We start from the raw sequence: 20,227 nt of genomic DNA, 5'->3' as shown, positions 1-20,227 counted from the left end.
CTCTGCCGGGTTCACCCTGGCTTGTATTCAAAAGCTTTCCTTGTGCCACTTCACACGTCAGGGGGTGATGGTTTCTCACACCTGCGCCCCACTCTTCCGAGCACAGATCCCACTCGACCTGGATCCCCCCTCTTCCGGGCACAGATGCCTCTCAGAGATTTGCGTTCATCCGTCGGGTTGATTATGGCTTTCCTCACAATCTCATCTGTAACTTTCACAAATCTTAATGTCCTTTTAAAAAGTTCACTGTGGACATCCCTCTGCCGGGTTCATTCCTGTTAACACACTGTTCATTGGGACTTTTGGCTTCGCCCCCTCTTAATTGGCAAATCTCCATCGGGTTCACTCATGCAACTTTTGTCAATCACTGAGTTTCTTGAACAGTTCTTACGATGTGGGATTCACTTCCCTTTGCTTCACAATCATCTGTTGGTCAAAGACCTTCGACTGTACAGAGGATTTTCCTAGACCCCGGTATGACCACTTTGACCCCTTTCTCACTTTTCCCAAGGCCTTCTGGTAACGGTAGTTTCAACACTAGGGTAGTCACCCAGAGTTTCCAGAGAGCACCCATGTGGTGCCTGAATACTCTGTAGCTGTTTTCCCCTCTCGTATTAACAGTTCTTTGTACTTTCTTCAAATAGCCAGTTGCTACTTTTGTTCAACACAGTTCCGTTTATCGGCTCTCCCCTCAACTCACCAGCTGTGATGAACCGCTTGGCTTTGCTCGTCTCTGGAGTCAAGGTCAGTACCACGATGGCAAGCATCACTCCCCGGCTTGGTTATCCGTGGAGGAGGGCCCTGTGTACCCTTGACATCTGCTGCAACACGCTGGCTATTGTTGACAGTCTTACGATTCCTTCTGTGGAGGTTTCATGGGCCTAGCTCAGAAAGGGCACGATTGCTTCTTTCCTTGTCACCCTCTCGATTCGCCTTGTCTTTCTCCTTCTCTTGAAATGCAGTGCTGAATTAGCTCTCTCGTTGTGCATTCTCTGCCTTGCTCATATTGTGCTCTCGTCCTCCACCTTTTTCTCTCGTCACCCTCCCGTTTTTCGCCGTCTTTCTCCACCTCTTGAACTGCCATGCTGAGTTAGCTCTCTCGTCGTGCAGTCTGCCTTGCTCGTATTGTGCTCTCGTGCAACACCTTTTATCCCTGTGGGGAAGGGAAAGGACCGTCAGGTGTGCGCGATTCTGGTCAATTGCCTGACTTTGCCTGACCTTTGTGGTGGGACATGTCAGGTAAACGGTTTTAGCATTAGAGGTGTCGGAAAAGGGGGGTAGAGTTTCTAAGTATTCTACGTGGTAGGATGGGAGAAGGTGTTATAAGAAGGGGGAAATTATATTCTTTGTCCTAGGGTGGTAAGTGAGTTTGGTAGGGTTTGCAAATTATGAGAACAGTAGTGTTTTGTTAATGCTGACTGAGAGCTCGGAAAATATAAACCGGAGGGATGTGGAAAACAGGGATTCTGGGAGATAGTTTCTGGGTGTAACGAGGTTTGAGATCCTAGGGGATTGGTTGTATACACGGTTTGATGGTGTCTGGCCAAGAAGGATTCAATGGGAGGAACGGAGGCAGGTGTAGCACAACGTACAAAGGTCTTAGGGATCTTGCCCTCCTCTCCATCTTCCCTGGTAGAATACTGCGTCTCATCTGGGGCATTTACCCAAGCACAAACCTGGGCTCTCCCATCCAGGTGATCCTTTCTCGCTCATCCGCCCGTAGGGCTGGGGTCTGAGAGTATCGGCCCTTCCCAGGCCACCTTTATAAGGGATTCTCGAGTCTTGCTTGGGAGAATACCCTCGGGTTTTTCACAGAATGAATGAGGTAATCAATTACTTTTAAAGAAGCTATTATGATTCTGAGATGGACTGGTATTGAGCAGACAGAGGCCAAGAAAAGCTGCATATTCATGTATAGCTTTTTGCATAATGAGTGAGTTCTGTGTAGTTGCAATGATAGTGGCAATGTTTCTTTATTGCTTATTTTTCATAATACAAATAATTACACTACACAGGAGAGTGTGCAAGCATTCATTGAGTGTTCATTATTGAGAATCAAGTCAGAAGCATTGGAGCATATGCATTAATTTTGGGGCATCTATTTAAAGTCCTGCATATTGTCATACTGTGTATGATACATGTTTTGTTAAGGAAGGGGTTAGTAGAAGGTTTGAGCAGTGGGCCCTCAATAAAATGCATGACATTAGCAAATCAGTCTTTTGTCAATGAGTGAGGGTGGCTACCCACTGCAGGGGTTTGTTACCTACTCTCTCTTCTGATGCATAGTGACAGGTATATGCTTTTCTCTACCTCTGTTCCTATCACATCTCCGACTGGGGGTGGGAGAGGAGTCTAGGACACTCCCCTTGGGATGGAGGACAGGCTATGTGAGGTAGAGGGGATAGAAATAAGTCGGAGGAGATCGAATTTCAAACATAAAAACCTGAACCTGTATAATACATATACCCTCTTGACAGTTGGTTTCCATTACATCTGTCACATCCATATACTGGTTTTTCATTTCGAAAAAAAATATTGACTTATTTCAGTATTTCAGAAAACTAGACAAAACAAAGAAGCCATCAAGCTAATATACATAAAGCATGGGAAGAGACTACCTAATTCTGAATTTAATAAAAAGCAGCAGATTGGTTACTTGTAGGCTTAAATTTGTATACAGTACCTTTGCTCGATCAGCCTCAAGAGAGACTTGGTATGCTTCATCCTGTTCCCTTTTAACTTTTTCTCTGGCATCACGTTCATCCTAAGAGAAAAAAGTGTATTATCTAAAACGTAGTCTTGAAAACAATCCACACACTTTTATATTTATAAGCACACAATATATGCTGCATTCATAAGCCTTAAAACAATCTCTCACTTTCCACATATTCTGCATCCTTTGAAGTAGTTTCAGGTGCAACCTGGATTGTACAATCGTTAGACAGTCAGTGGAGAGCCTAGGGGACAAGCTATGACCAGCGCTCCACTAATTTCCCCAAGCTCCAGAGAGATTCAAAGGAACTGCAGGGAGGCTACAAAAAGCCCACATCACATTCTAAACCAGAGCTTGTGCTCTACAAATCTAGCAGCCATTTTAACACAGTGTGAATTCTCATTAACTTCTTACGCAATTATATTCAATTTCGCCCTAGTGGGCTGTCTCTTAGCAGCAACAAGATTGTGCAAATTAGCTCCTACCTTGTGCGAAATACCAATACCTCTAATACAGTACATACTACAAACCCATTATATTAGCTATTCGAACTTCCAATTTTCATACTCACAAATAAGTACAGAAATGACATATGCACAGGGCTATATCTTTATAATGCACACCAACAAGACAAATACCAAATATACAATGCATTCTAAAAACACAGATTGTCATTAAAATAATTAGAATATAGACTCTATAATAAAGGACCACAAACTATCACCCACTATATCAAATGTCCACAACAAATAAAAGCTCCAATTACTAAAGTCACTATCTCACAACTACATATGTGCATACTAACAATCATACCACAATTCACAATCAACAATAACTAACATTAATGTGTACAATACAGACAAGCACAAATAAATCAGTATGCAAAGTAAACACAAAACACTGTAAACACATTAACAACAATCCAGAAAATAGGGATAGACGGTTTTAGCGATCTTGAGTTTATTTTATGTTTGGTGTTAATGCTGGTTTTTACTTTATGTTATAGTTCATGTTTAATAATAGGTAAAACCTAAAAGGACCCTATTCTCCACTTTTAATGCGCGTCAAATTCTTTTTTTTGGAAGTACCAAACTTATTGTATTTTTGTATCACACTGTACAAGAGTCTATTCATATCATCAAATGCAATGCATTTAAAGTGTATCAAATAAAGTACTTGATAAATCTAAACAAATATTTGCATGGTCTAGTAAAATGCCCAATTACTTATTTTGTTTAAGAAAAAACAACTTAAAACTACTTAAAGCAAAGTCAGTAATTGGATATTTTTTACTAAGAATATATCAAAAAGAAGGTCACAATTGTTTACAGAGAAAAGGGAAAGCAATGGTTCGACCTTTTCAGAATATATACACACAATAACCTGTTTAACTGACTAAACGGCATGAGTTTGGTTCCATCAACAGGGATGTTCATTTTTTTCGATGGCTGTAGGAAGATTTCCTGGATGTCAGTGAGAGAAGCAAAGTACTTACAGTGTAGTGATAGTAGCGCAGCATCAAGTCACCATATATGCCCAATGTTTCGTTTTCATTCACATCACGTTTACTTTGAACCATTTAGCATACAATCAATAAAGAACACCACATCTCCACTTAATCACTATGAAAGTAGACTAATTTTGGTCAAATATCAATGGTACAGAATACATAATTAACAAGATATTTAGAAATGTAATAGGTAGCTAACAGACAGAGAACATGCCATTATATTTGCAATGAATCTTTAATGCAAAAATGATCAAATAAAATATCTGGAAATATTACTAGGTGAAAGAGCTCCATAGATACTGAAGAACGCAGCCTTGTCAATTATTCAGTAGATCTAATAGGATGTAAAGAAGATTCAGAAATATTTACTATCTAGCATGCGTTGGAGGCACACTATACCTCCCCCTTGCAATTAGCATACGTTGTTTAAAATGTATATTCTTTCTATATAAACCGTTCTTTTAAAACCTGGGAGTTGCAATTATCGACTGTAGATGTCAAGATATGTTGCTGCCGCAAGGTCGGAGCACAGATTCATACATTATTTTATAATAATGGAAAATACAACATTCAATTGTATTATTTTACGGATTTAATTAGTGCAAACCTAACTTGGAAGCTGCAGAGTGCTGTACAGTAAGGCAATGTAATCATAAAAAATGGGGTTGGGAGAGGGGAGGGACCAGGTGGTGGGAAGGGAAGAGCTAGGGTCTATCACTGGTAATATGCTCCAAAATAGGTCTTTTAAAAAAAGGAAAGGCTGATGGAAGAGCCAGAAATATTCCAAAAAATAATACATCTTTGTCACCATCAGGACCAAGAAAGCCAGAAACTGAGTGATGCTTGTGAAAAGTTTAGAGAGACTTAAATATCCGTTACTCGATTGGAGACATTCGTTTTCCCTTTTGGTTTTTCTGCAAGAGGCTGTTTCGCATTACCTCATTGAGTCAGTTCGAACACGAACATCTGCCTATGCGATTTTTGTGTAAAGACTGGTTTACCCATTTTCAACCCTGTCCCTGAGAGTCGCCATCATGACAAAACCTCAGCGACGTCTGGTGAACCCAAACACTGTCTGCCTTAGAACCGGAAGAAAGGGAACTTTGTGAGTTGGAGGTAGGGCTCTGGGTAAAGAAACCCATTCAGCAGCTGCTAAGAACCCAGCTAATTTTAAGTTGTCCATCTTTCTTGGGAACCATAACAACATTTGCTATTTGCTGAAAACCACACTTTATTGATAGTCAGATTATACCCTCTGTACTTTGCAACAATGTACACATCTCTTTTAATCTTTTTAAAAAAATAAAATTGATCTAAGATTGCAAATGAAGTCCTTTGTGATTGTAATAGAGAATGCATAGAGTGATATACAGATTATGTTAATACAACAGTAAGCCATGCACATCCCTTTGGCCAGCATTAAAGTCAAATGGGTCCACACATCAGCCTTTTTACTGCAAGTTTGCTTAAATACTGCCCGAATCCTGGCTGGAAGTATTGAAGGCATCTTGGGCATTCTAGTTGGCTACCAGAAGGTCATGTGACACTTCATCCCTTGTAAATAGGCTCTCCCCTGGGTGTCCAACCTGGATGTCACCAGCTAAGGGACAACATTTGAAAATGTTAACTTATCTTCGAGCCTGGTAGTGCAGGAAAGGGCCTACGGTCAATCTGTGCAAGCCCTTTTCATGACCACTTGCTTACACACAATGATCCTTAGACACTAACTCTCCATTCATTGAGGAGCTGCTGTTACATCACAGGACTAAAACATCCCTGCTCTGGGCCCTGTTAACTGTCTTTTGATGAAATATAGCCTTATTAGAACACCCTAGTGGTGTTTCCACAAACCTGATTGGCTAATCTGCGGGCTATACGAACTGGTATAGGCCGCAGATTCAATACAGCCCGCAAAATAACTGATGCTAACTGCCACTGCCCATTACTTTCAAAACACACTTGCCGTGTTTAACTTAATTACAGCTTTTCTCGCCTAAGCCCTCGTCCCATTCCAGAAAAAAAGTTAATGTTCCGTGCTGCTGTGCAAGCGTGACTGACGTGGCAACCGCCCGCCCCCTCATGGAAGTCAAAAGAAGAAACACTGTTTCGTTAGCCGCCTTCACAATGCCCCTCAATTGCATTACGCACTGGCACAACGTTAAACACACATATGCTGCATTAGTAAAATGTCCGCAACATGTCAAACCTCTCCTTGCCCCCTCACTATCCACATGATAAATGTTCATAAAAATGCGTATATATTCTTCATTTGTAAGTAATGTGCAAGTACTTTGGCGCCACTTTTGCATACCTGAAAAAAACGCACACCTGCATTTTCCCAATTAAATACTCCACCCACACACTGCTAATTACCTCCCACAACCATATAAAAAAAAGGCAATCCGGAACACACAGGTTGGGAATTTGAAGCCTTAATGTGTGGTGCCTTAATTTCTATGGCACCACACATTTGAATGTAAAATAGATGTTTTTCTTTACATAACTACCCTTTCCACCCTCTAACCATTTTCCCAATAAATAATTTCTGCAGCATATATTAATCAGTTGTATTTTTTCTAACTTAATTAAATCTGAGGGTTTTCTAATAGCTTTATAGACCTGCAGCTCAGGCCGTACCAGGCATTATGGATACCCTGTTTAACTCTGTCTTTAGGGCCCATATCGCCTGGTATGGCCCTCGCTGCAGGTCTATAAAGCTATATTATAGCCCAATTCAGAACTTACACCTGCTTCTTCATATCCAACCATTCCACCTTTTTCCCCCCTTCTGCTCATCTACCTACTATGCGCCTCTTGGGCTGCACGCTTACCTCATTGTTTTCACTTGCCCATTTAATCTACCCTGCTTAATGCACCTTAACTATGTTTTATTCCTACTTGTACTCACTCCTCTTCTGTTCTCTCGTAGCCTGCAGCCAGAACTCAGTTTAAATTCCACTTGCTTCCCTCTCCCCATCGCCCTCCTCTCCCAACATGCACCCACAGCATTCAAACCAGACACCCCTGTTCTCCCAGATCTCTAACCTCATCTATCCCCCTCAACCACAAAACACATACTCCTCTCCCCCTTTTTCACTTGGTCCCTGGAATGCACAATCCCTCTGCAGCAAGTCTTCCAGTATCCCAGACCACTTTGGCTTTATTCACCCTCAACTACCATTTCCTGAAGTAACAGAAACCCAGGTATCCACTCATGTCTCTCCTACATAAGCAGCCTTCGAAATTAGTCTGCTACCTTCTCTCACTTTCCATGGTTATCAATATTACCTTCAGCACCCACCCACCCATCCTTCTCTGACACCAACATTTCCTCTTTTGAATAGGTCACTATTCAACTCCTCCCCCTGTTCCGCATTGTTTCGACCCACTGGTCTCTTCACTTCCTCCTTCCTTGACCTGAAACTTCGCATTGAGGCACTTTCTGCCAACATCCCCATTGTCATGCTGGGGTACCTTCCCACGTCCTCTGCAGCCACCTGTCTTGAACTTTATTCCCTTTAATCTGATCACTTTTTTTACTCCCGCCACAACCAGTCTACCCCCACTATGATGGCAACTCTGACCTTTTCTTTTCCTCTACTTCGTTCTCCTCCTCTCACCTCTCCATTGACTCCTCTGACGCTGATAATTCCATTGTTCACTTTAACATGTCGGTCCCTCCTCCTCCTCTCTTAAAGACTAAGAGGAAATTCAAGCAGGACTCTCTTGTGTTTTACCTTGATGATATAAGGACCTTTCCTAGAGTGTATTGGGACTTTGAAGCGTCTGAAGCGCCTGATTCACTGCTGACTCGCTGTTGGATGAATGTACATTGCAACACTGCCCGACTACTGGAATCAACCAGTCTGCTCTCTACTGCAACTGAACACTCCCTACTCCTGCCTTTGACCGCATTTAAAAACGTGCTAAAATGCGAAAGGGTGGCTAAATTATTCTGGAACAGACCACCACCAGTCCTACTTCATCAAGCTGTACCAAAAAACCCTCGGTAGAAGCCAGAGAATCTAGCACAGAGTCGCTGTGTCTGAAGACTAGAGCACCAGTGACTTGTAACTCCGCCCCTTCTCTGTTCGTGTGCGGACCCAATAGTGTTCCAAATCACTCTCAATCGACATGGCCATCTGTTGGTCAACAGTCAGAGATGATCTCACAAAGTCCAACAAAAAACAAAGCTTGATGCCAATAACTTGACAGCACAGAGCATCGAAATGGAGATCGCTGAGGCTGCAGTGACAGACGTTGCAAGTTAGCCACCTATAGCAAGCTCTGCCTTGCCTGCTGCTTTAATGTCTCCAAAGTCTGGGACAAACACAGTACTTCCCCAGATAACAGCTCAAGCATCGGCCCCCACACCGGCTCCTCGAGATGACTAAGTTACCATGACGACAAACGTGTGAACTAGTGCCAATAGCCATAACAACGAGGAAACTTGAATTAATTCTTCATACAGTCAAGGCCCAGTCTTTTTAAGCCTGGACCCCCTCCAATTTAAAAAATGGGAGCCGCAAGCTGTTCTTACGGCACCTGAAAACCGTATAATATTGAAAGCAAAAAAGAAAGCAAAAGGTAATCCGATTTCATCTGAAAAACCTCGAGGGAACTTACGAACATTCCGAGTCGAACTATGTGCATCTGGAACATTTGCCTACTCGATCCAAACTACCTGTGAAATTAATCTCCCTTTTGCTCGTCGACCAAACTTAAACAACCATGCCATGTGAGAATCAATGTCATTGTACAACTTCAACCGTCTTCCCTGTAAAAACAATTTGAAGGGTAACGGATGTATTACCACTCTGACATTATTCACAATTTAAGAAAGCTTTATCAACACCACAGCACTGGGCGACCTCACAGATGCTGAAATGCTTGAAGGCATTGAAGAGGCAGGCCATAACATCAGAGCCACACAACGACAATCACAATCCAGTGAACAAGGCAGAAATCAGATCTTCACATAATATAGACCAGACTAAATCCATGGACTCTAATGGAACTCGAGCCCATCAATCAACACCAACTGCTGACTCCTACATATCTATTCTGCATGAGGAGTCTCGTCAAAAAATTGCACCAGCGAAAAATAACAAAATAAAGATCATCATTCAAAAAAAACAGAGCGCTCAATCTAACATCTTACAACAACCTCTTCTTCCAGATCTGCTCACACATGCTTAGAAGCAAATTTGCCTTAAGACCTGGAGGATCACCACCAAAACAAACAAATCTCTTATTTACACCAAAGAGAAAAAAAATTAGGGAGCACTGAAGAGAGTCCCTAGATTCACTCCAGTGTCAGGCAAAAACTTTAAAAAAAATGTTCAGTCAGGTCCAGATAGGGAGTCAATTTCCAGCTACAAACTTCACTCACAAAATCTTGGAGACAGATTCTCCCTATCAACTATGAACGTGGCTTTTTCAAACGCAAACTTGGCCATGAATCCAGAACCAAGTAGTCTATTTCAAATAAGAAAAACAAGCCTGACCTGTAAACAATGATGTCAACGATCACTATTGCGCCAGCCCCTTTGACAAAACTTTATGAATCTTTAAGTAACACCTTAAAAGATCATACATAATTAATGGCAATTATACACACAAAATTAATCCTCCTCGAAGGATACATTATGGTAAAAGAACAAAGAAAAAACCAAAGGGTCTCTTCCAGTTGCATAACAGTTTTGGTACACAGAAAACACAGAAACTGATAGTCATGAACGCATAATCAAACCACGCAGACAATATATACATGCCAACAAGTGGATTCAACTAGCAATGTACAAAATACAAACACCATAATATAAAATTCTCCTTTAGAAACTACACATCACATCAGCTCCAATATGAAGTAAAAATCCTTTTGAGTACTTGAACAAGATGCCAATGAAATCCAAATTGTGGAATCTTGCCTGGAAGCACCTTTGAATCCTGCTTTTGCAATCTTTTCTCCCCTAAACCCCCAGCATTCAACCGCAAGAAGAGATTGTATGACAACAAAGGCCAGTAGTTGTGATAATGCAAGAAGCCCCCAGACTCGGAACAACAAGGGTGTTCGGAAACCAGCCCCAAGAACAAACAGGCCAGTTGCACACCACCTACCCTGTGCCCAGACAGTAATGCTAGTGCCAACCAATGAGGCTGAATCAGTTGACACACTGACAAAAGTTAAGAAACGTAAGACCGACATTCAAAATTCTCATGATCCATCAACATATTCCATATAAGAGTAGGAGATTGTCTCAATGATAGATTCGGAGTATCCAAAACAAGCGGATCAAAGGATAAGGAATGAAGATCCCACTGGTTCATTGTGAAGAAACAACAAATCTCCGCCTTTGCTAACATTGTCAGAGAGAAGGAAAAAAGTAGCGCACAACCTAACTGAAAATACTTTAATTGATCCCCTGAACTCATCAACATAACTCCGGTCACCATCTGATAAGAAAAACTTTCAAAAATCCAAAATTCAAACAGTGGCGAGAATTTTCTTGAAAGAAAATAAGATAGGAGAAACAAAAGTGGAAACAAACATGACAACTTCCAGCCATTCAGATCCATTTCGCCACAGACTACAGTCTCGTAAAAATACACAGGTACAAAAAGTGGCAAAGTCCAACGATTTTAAGCCATCTAATCATCGGTCTTCCATCAGGAGAACACAAAAACCAAAAGACCAATGGCTAAAACTGGCGCGAATTTTGGACAAAGATGACAACTTAATTCTCAAAAGAAGAACGGTCATGGAACTATTCCACTGCATACCGATCTTAAGACTACACTCGGAAGATTTGAAGATCATTGAATTTGGCGAAGAACGTCAAACTGATCAGCGTTCCTGCACATCACTTCTCCAGTGGTTAAAGGCATGTTACTTGAGTCAGCAGAAAGCCTCTTGATGCTTGGCTTCGACCTCACACAAATAAAGGTCCTAGAGACAAAGGCTCCATTACCAGCTCAACAAGCACGATCAAGATCAGACTGCGGAACAAATGGAGCGGAAAACAACAATGCTCAAAAAACATCAGACCCTAATTCCAGTGTCAAATATCTGGATCTGTTATAGACGGACAGGATTCCTGAGGGACCAAAAGCAAGGCTAAGTTCAAACGCCCAAATAGACTGGTCCCTGTGCCAAGTCATTGTTACACTCACCTGGTATCCACAGGGACGCCACCCAGCCGGGTTACTCACTGGTATGCTTCTCAGCTTTGCCCTGATGTGGTCTGCAGGGAAGGTGCTGCCTTGTGGTAGAAATAGGTGTGCTCTCCATCCTGCCTTCTTTGCAGGGGCACGTTGTCTTTCATGGGCGAGTGCGGTCCAGTTACTTCACTGACGCCGGCCCGTTTGATATTGTTCAGGTATGTCTTATTGCTGTTCTTTAGTTTTGTTGCTATTCTGCATGCTTTCTTGGTTTAAAATGTCTCTTTTTCTCCCTTAGGTATGCAGAGCTTCAGCGCGGCAAACTGGCTTGGTTGAGCCCCCTGGTAAATGATGGTGCATTAAGAGCGCTATGATGCGGTAAGTAAGCGATATGCGCAGCGCTGCAAAGTCTTGCCTTTGCTAACCTGTGTTTTCCTTCCTTGTAGGTTGCAGTGTTCTTCAGCGCGAGTGGAATGTCCGGAGTGGTGCCAGCCGAGAGGCGACCAGCCAGGTAAGTCTTTTGAGCAGTTCGTAATTTGTTAATGTCTCTACTGCTTTCTTTAATGTTGTCTCTATCTTCCTCTTTCAGGTCATTCTGTCCGGAAGGCGTGCAGATTCGAGGAAGCTGTTCTCAGTAGCTGCGAGTGTTTAAAGATGAAGACGGCAGGTAAGATGCTGCTGCTAATGATGTTCCTTTTGTCTCCTTGCAGGTTCTGCTTCTCCGACGTTCGAGGGAATAGCTGGACACGGTGAGCGTCACGTTGCAAACTGCAAAGTAACGCGAAGCGGGTAGTCTTGCTCGGGTGTGGTTTAAATACCCCCAACAAAATAGTCCAGGTAAAGTAGTCCCTATTCTACCACACCCAAAACACTAGACAGCATAGCTTGGTTCTTAGGAACCAAGCTATGTGGATGCCGCCATATTGGCTGACAATACAATAAAGTAGTTCTCAAGCGCATTTCTTTTCATGGTGTATGAGCCGGGCGCCATAGGCGCCAGGACTGGCCCCATGAGGGCTTTTGAAGAGGATGCCAGGCTCTAGAGGCCCGAGTCCTGACTCCACCTGGCCAATGGGTTTGCCAGAGGGGGTTTTGGGCGAGGGTCGTGACAGCCATCAAAGTTAAACCCTCATCCCAGAACTCGTTGGAGATATAAAAAAAACTTGGATTGGTCCTGCTCCAGAGTACTTGTTCCTGTAGCATAACGGTAGCCATCCACTCCAAAGAGCAAAGCGGAATTCACAGGGATGCAAAGACCAATAAAACTAAAAATGGCCTCATGGAACACAAGACGATTCACACATCTCACCAAAATTAGTGACATTAATTTGAGCACCTAAGACCTCTTGTGCCTACAAGAAACCTGGCTTTGTAACAAACCGAGACTCGATGGATTTGAAATATCAGCCGTTAAATCAGGCTCCACTCTTAACCTTGTTAAAACCATTTAATCCAGGCCGCTTTCTCAAGAACTTCTTGTTGACTGGCAGAAACCGCAAAACTTGCATGGCACAAGTGCTTCATCGAAACTGGTATTAATCAATCTATACTGGAATCCACAATCAGTTTCCAATGAATAATTTCCAGACTCGATTTTGGATCAGATTGATGATGCTTACAGTAATCAACAGACTGCCTACGTGATCATTTGCGGTATCCTTAACACATCTTGCATAGAAGATCAATGAGCATCAAGGTATGGTCCAGAGGAACTCCCGATCAATCAGGAGTGACGGGTGGAAATCACTCATGACATCTAAAAATATGCATATGCTAAATAGCCATATGGAGGGAAACATACCCCCGCCAGGCGATATCGGAACGCAAAGGTCTTTTTTTTAAAATAAAACATTTTATTATTTTAAGAAACAAACATAAAAACAAAGCCAAAATGGTGATTAGTTTGTCCATTCATAGGTAAATATCAGTAAATGTAGCATCAATCACAAAAGGCACTTCACGTAAACATCTTTGCACGTTGTTCAAAGTCTCACAAGCTACACCAGGGGGTCTTAGAGCACCCCATCTTCCCACTTCCCCCATATTTTGGAAGCTTTGGTAGGGCAGCCCCTTGCATTGTAGACTCTACGTTCCATCATAGCGCATATGTCCATGTCTATTACCCATTGGTCCAGTGTCGGGCAGTCTGGGGCTTCCCATTTCTGTGCAATGTTACGTTTCATCATCCCGCTGCCGTGGTTAGGAACAGTTTTTCCCATTTATTAACATCACTCTCGCTGGGTATACCTAGGAGTAGGGTCTTCAGATCCAGCGGCATGACAGGTTAGGACCCTAGCAAGTTCATTACAACATGTGTTCCAGAAGACTTGGATCCGGGGGCACGTCCAGAGGATGTGTATGAAAGTTCCCTCCTCCTCACCACATCGGAGACAGTTTGGGTTTGGGGCCCGTTTCCAACCATATAAGGTCGTCCTAGGATAGTATATCCGATGTAGAATTTTCAGCTGTACTAGACGGAGCCTGGAGGAGATAGCAACCTCCCGAGGATGCATCAGCACCTGGATCCAGTCTTCCGGGTCTATCGCTCCCACATACTTTTCCCATTTGGCCTTCAAATTGTTCAGTTCTGGAGAGGCAAAGGATGTTATAGCAGTGTGTAGAATGGAAGTGCATTTGGTGGGAATGTAGGCTGGTAGCATATTGCGCTCTATAGGTGTGTAATCAGGGGCAGTGGCATCTGCTGGTATGTGGGTTTTCAAGGAGTGGACCAGTTGTATATGATATCATCGCTCGGTACTCGGGATTTGGAATTTTAGTTGTAAGGCGTCAAAGGAAGCCAATTTCCCATTCACAAGGACATCCCCCACTGTCAGAATCCCGGCCCTCATCCATCTAGGCCATGGCCCAAGTTTCCCCAGCCCGGTCATTTTGCTATTTTCCCATAAAAGCTGTGCCACAGTTATTTTGTTTTTCCATCCTATGAAATTATGGGCTTGTCTCCAAACAGTGGTAATGTGTCCTGTGGTCGTGGGTGGAGGGGGTCTCAGAGAAGGTTGGTATAAGAGGCGGAGAGGGTACGTGTCATGCAAAGCAGCGATTTCGGCCCTTATATGGGGTAGTTCCCGGTCACCATGGAGTAAGTCATTGACCACTGCTAGCTGTGAAGCCCAATAATATGTTTGGAGGCGGGGGCACCCCTATCCCACCCTCCCAGATTGATCTTTGGAGCATGGTCAATGCGATGCAGGGTTGACTTCCACCCCATATGAGGCCCCTGAGAAGAGGGTCTACTCTGTCATATTCAGAGTCAGGAATCCTGAGCGGAGCATTTTTTGCAAAATGTTTAGGAACCTTGGGAGGGTCATCATTTTAAAGAGTGCAGCCCTGCCCATAAGTGTTAGGGGGAGGAGTTGCCAGTGGTGAACATAGCTGACAAACTGGTCAACGATCGGTTGGAGGTTGTGTATGGCATAATTAGTCAAGTCTCCGGAAATCCAAATTCCCAGATACCGAAAGCCCTGTCATTCCACTCGGGGCATGTCTGGGCTGGGTCTTCCAAGTATATCAGAAGATCGTCTGCATATAAAGACGTCCGGTCTTCGTGCCCCTCTTGCCACCTAAATCCTGTCCAGATTGGGCTCTCGCATAGCCACAAAGCAAGCAGCACGATCGCAAGGACGAAGAGGAGGGGAGAGAGGGGACATCCTTGTTGTGTACCTCTGCCGAGAGGAAAGAGTCGAGAGGGCCATCCATTCACCCTGACCTCTGCCTGGATATTTGTATATAGCAGTTGTACCCACCCCAGAAAAGCGTTCCCCAACCCCATGCGCCGCATAATTTCCCACAGGCTGTCCCACCGGATCGAGTCAAATGCCTTCTTAAAATCGATCACCAATAGGGCAAGTGTTGCGACTACGATGGGTGCGTGTTCCAATGAGAGATGAAGGCGCCGAAGATTCATCCGGGTTGACTTATGTAGCATGAAGCCACATTGGTCCGGGTGGACGTGGGTGGGAGTGATCAACTGTAGTCGGTTGGCCAGGAGTTTGGCGAGGACTTTGACTTTGCTGTTAATTAGCGATATGGGCCTATGAGAAGCACATCTATCGGGGGGTTTATCCGGTTTCGGGAGGACCACAATCGTGGCTTTGCAGAGGTCTGGTGGGAGGGTGCCCTGCTCCCGGGCAGGGAGAAACATTTTATAGAGGGGGGGATGCCATTTTGTCTCCACCCAGCTTCTGCCAGGTTTCAACCGGAAATCCGTTCGGACCCGGTGTCTTTCCTGCCTCCAATTGTGCCACCGCCTCAGCAATTTCTGTTTCAGAGAGGTCGGCGTCTAATGGCTCCTTCTGTTGTTCCGAGAGAGATGGGAGCGTGATGTCGTCTAAGAGAGAGGGGTCCAGTGAAGAGGCTGGGGCCCAATATAAGACAGCGTAGAATTCAGCGAAGGCCTCCGCTATCTCGGCGTCTGACTGGCAATTTTCATTGTCTGGAGTGACGATTTCCCGGACATGGCTTTGTTGCTCGTCCCTTTTTTCAAGCCAGGCCAACATTTTGCCCACTTTGTCCCCAAATTCATATATCCTCGCTCTGGAGTCCCAGTGGGCTTGTTTGGCATTGGCTAACCCAGTATTCCGAAGGTGCTCTTTGGCGCGCTTAAGGGAACCGTGGTTTGCAGGGGTTGGATCAAGAATATATTTTATTTCCCAATCATTCACCTCCCCTTCCGCTTCTACAATTCTTTGGAGTCGCTCTTTTCTCTTGTTCGCTGTCCAGGAGATTATTTCTCCCCTCAGCATTACTTTGTCGGCCTCCCATATTATCACCGGGTTGTCTACTGCAGCTTCATTGATCTCAAAGTATTCATTAGTTACTTCTGTGAAGCGATCAACCAGTTTGGGGAACGCAAGTTAATTGTTATTCAGCCTCCACGTTCTCGGGCGGCGGGGGGGTGGGCGGGGGTGGTATGTAGTCGGACCATGCATTCGCATCTCTATCGTTAGTGGCGAATGGTCAGAGATGCCACGGGGCAGCAGTTCTGCGGAGACTGCCCTGTGTAGGTCTGTGTTGGGGAGGAAGAAGTAATCCAGCCTAGATAGGGAGCCATGGGCTCCCGAGTGGAACGAGTATCCCCTGGATTCCGGATGTAATTCCCACCACACATCACAAAGGCCCAGGGCGGATACAAAGTTTGCCAGTTTCGTGGGAGTGTCCGGGTTGCGATGTCTAAGGTGGGTACAGTCCGTGGTGCTATACATGACGTTGTTCAAGTCTCCCCCCAGAATCCACATATCGGGTTGGTGTTTTCCCATAAGAGTGGTCAGTTCATCTAGCAGTTCTTGTCCCAAGCACGGTGGAGAGTACACCAAAGCAATAGCCAGTTTCTCACCCCAGAGCGTTCCTAGAGTCAAAACATAGCAGCCCCTAGGGTCCTGTTCTACTACCTGTGGAACAAACGGGGTGCGTTTATGTATCAGGATAAGAGGGCCTCTGGATCCCATTGTATATCCTGCATGGAATGCGGTATGATAGTTGGCCCTACGGAGGAAGATGCAGTTTGACCCTGCTAAATGTGTCTCGGTTATCAGGGCCATATCAGGGGAGTGTTTATTCAAGAGTTGCATAACCAGGCGTCTTGATTCCAGAACCCATTCCATTCACATTCCAAGTGAGCAGTTTAAAAGATCTGTGATGGTCAGCAGGTGATGACTGGGTTTGTGCAGAGGCCATCTATAGTGTGTATTGGAGGATTTTCAGGATTGCTTGGCCACAGGGAAGGGTCGGTTTCCCGCCGATGTGTGCTGCGGGGATGGGATCCCTGTGTGATGAGGTGGTGTGAGAGGATTCGTACAAAGGGCCGTGATTGGTTCGTCGTGCGAATATGCGATAGTCCCCAAACAACAATAAACCATGCCACCTATATCCCTCCCTCCCTCTCCCCATACTCCACCCCAACACGAAGTACCTGTAGCCCAAACACTGCTGACATTCAAAAACTTAAGGTGTCAGCTCAATTCCCCAACACTAACAAGACCTAATGAACTACCAGGGGGGGAGCGGGGGAGAGCCTCCCCTGGATCTCCGTTTCCTGCACCGATTATTTGTGTCCTTCGTGCTGGGTTAGGTTATACAGCAAAGAACACAGTGCAAGGGATAGAGCGTTGTTGCACCGCAATGGTCCACAGTGTTTCTTAGTGGTAGAACTGTAGCACTTTCATCCTTCGTTTTGGTTCGCTGCTTGTCCTGGGGCTTCCGGTTCCAACCTTTTGGGATCTCTCACGGGGTAGGAGCGACCTGGTCTAGGACGGGGTCTCCTTTGTCTCGTTGGTTTCACCCTCCAGTCGCCTTCAATGTGGCCTTCTTCCCACTTCCAGACTTCCAGCGGGTCGGTGAAATGTACTGTAGTGCCCTTATGTTACATTTTTAGCTGTGCTGGGAAGAGCAGCCCGTATTTTACATTCAAGAGGGCCAGTTGTCTTTTTAGTGGTTCGAAGGATTGCCGCACACGCTGCACCTACCGGGTGTAATCTTGAAAGAATGTGATTCGGGATCCGTTGTGGGTAATTGTCCCCTTTGATTGCGACATATGGAGAAGGACATCCCTGTCTCGGTCATTGAGCAGCTTAGCAATTACCGTACGGGATGGCGCACCCGGGATTGGTCTGCCTGTGGGCATCCTGTGGTCCCTTTCCACTGAGAAGAATTTAGAAAAGGAGTTGGGTGCAAAGATGTCCACAAGCTATTATTCTAGAAATAGCTCCATGCTGTGTCCTTCCTCTACTTCCGGGAGTCCCGAGAATGCGTACATTGTTACGACAAGCTCTCCCCTTCCCCTCATCTACTCGGAATTCCAAAGTTTATAGGCGGGTCAGGGTTTGCAATAATTGCTGGGTGACGCCTCTAATGCTGTCTTCTGCTTCGGAGATGCAGTGTTCTACTTCTCCCGTTCGGGAGGTGAGTTTTTGGAGATCGTGGCGTAGAATGGAGACATCCGTCGCGATGCTGTCCATTTTGATCTCCATGGAGGAGCGTGAGCTGGCAATTGTGGTCATCACGTCCCTTAACGAGAGATTGTCCTCACCTGTAGGGGAGGTCGGCCGCGTTGCTTTGCCCGTCGGTGCTGTAGTGGTGGCGACCGCATATTGATCCATACTACTTTGCGTGGATGTTGTCTTCTGTTTGTCTTTGCCCATTTTGAGAATCGTGCATGTCCTGTGTCTCCGCTGTTGTAGGATTAATCCTAGATGTGACTGGGTACCTGTCCAGTGATTTGTTTGTTCAGGGTGGCCAGCCGTCTGTTAGCCGAACCCAGGTCCGCCTGGTTGGTGAGGTAACCGCAGTGGAATCAGGCGCCAGTGCCCTCTCTCACCCCCTAATCTTGGTCTGGTCTTTAGCACCAAGTGTTCCTTTCATTGTCGCCCCTTTCCTTCCATTAGGGTTCTCAGGGTCGATGGGACATTGCGCACCGGTGTCAGGCAGACCTTCTGCCGGCAGCAAGTATCGCAGGTCGAGAGTAGCAGGATCCGGAGGGCCCTTCCAAAAGTTTTACTGTGGTGTTTTCTGGGGCAGCACCCCTCCTATTATCAGTTTGGTATTAATCAGGCAGTGGCCCCTCACTCGGTGCCCGGTTCGTATGCTGTGGCCGCAAGGGGGTTAAGTGGCTCTGGCGGGTCCTCTGAGTAACCCTGTCTGTCCAGTTACTGCACCCAGTGATCTCACCGTAGGGTGTGCAGGGACAGGCCAGGCTTTGTGCCAATTAATTCCAGGAGGTTCTGTCAGTCTGGCAGCCGTGTCCCTCCCCACACACTGTGCTCCTGTACTCCCCCCCCCCCCCACCCTCTGCAGGGGTGATTTCTGCCATGTTTCCCAACTCACTAGTCAGTGTCAATATGGCCTTGAAGGCCGGCGCCCCGCTGTGGGGGTTATGCTCCCGGAGTGTGGCCGGAACTGATCTGGTGGGCTCCCCTGGGGCCGAACTTACTTGTGGTCTGGTGATTTTATCAGTCCTTCTCCCTCTGCCACGCGAGTAGAAGGCTGACAGGGTTCCCTCCCGAGGGGGGTCTCTCGCCGGGGCACACGGGCAATCACGAGTCGCACCGCAGCGCCCCAGTCGGGCAGCTCCTCCAAATACACAGGACGCGTCGCTGCGTGCCCTGACCCAGCTCGAAGGGATTTCCCACAAGCGAGCTCACACGATGCACCCGTGCACACCGGCTTTGACCCACGCTGAAACCACCAGGTCTGAGGGTGCAGGATGGTGATAGCACTGCAGGGTACCGCTCGGTCACAGTCCTCAGGCGTTGCCGGCCATTTTGGAGCTTTGCGCCAGCGGGCCCCGGCTCTCTGCTGCCGTATCTGGTTTTGCCGGCATTTCACCGAGTGGACGCAGCAAAGTCGGCCCGTTGAGGCACCAAGCGCTCAGGACTCGATTCGTGTCACTTTTGCCTTTTTTGGCAGGAAGGAACCAGGATATTGTAAAGGATATTTTCGGCGCTCATCGGAGCTCCCAAGGCTCACGTCTTCATGCTTGCTAGCAGGCCAAGCCCCCTGCAAAGGTCATTTTTTAACCATAGACTATCTTTTTCTCAAGAAGTTTCCTCCCGTTTGTCATTTCATTTCAAGTGGTCAAAACCTTAAACAGCGATCATCACTAGAATGGATGGCGATTACATTTGGTGACAAACAAATGATGCCAGCAACAGTTTCGGTTTGCAATGGAGGCACCGAATTGAAATTAACAAACCACATCAGGAAATTCACAGTGAACTTCATACAAGAGGGAGCAAAAGTGGAATACACACCCCTCTTAGAACAATATCATTCAAAAATCAGAAGGATCCCCTTACGGTCTGCCAATATTGCTCATTTCTTCAACGCAGAAC

General features: G+C 45.5%; 1 protein-coding gene across 1 annotated transcript in view; it reads right to left on the bottom strand.

Moving 5' to 3' along the window:
- FAF1 (Fas associated factor 1) overlaps positions 1-20,227 on the bottom strand; it is a 2,829,503-nt gene that overhangs the window by 447,849 nt on the left and 2,361,427 nt on the right. The window contains exon 16 of the mRNA XM_069642220.1: positions 2,684-2,764. Within this exon, the coding sequence (XP_069498321.1) occupies positions 2,684-2,764 (81 nt within the window). The remainder of the gene's footprint in view (positions 1-2,683; positions 2,765-20,227) is intronic.

The sequence above is a fragment of the Ambystoma mexicanum genome, chromosome 1q (genome assembly GCF_040938575.1).
Source record: "Ambystoma mexicanum isolate Mex_15411 chromosome 1q, UKY_AmexF1_1, whole genome shotgun sequence".
Classification (NCBI taxonomy): Eukaryota; Metazoa; Chordata; class Amphibia; order Caudata; family Ambystomatidae; genus Ambystoma; species Ambystoma mexicanum.
The sequence above is the reverse complement of the archived record's forward strand: the minus strand, read 5'-3'. Positions and strand labels throughout refer to the sequence as shown.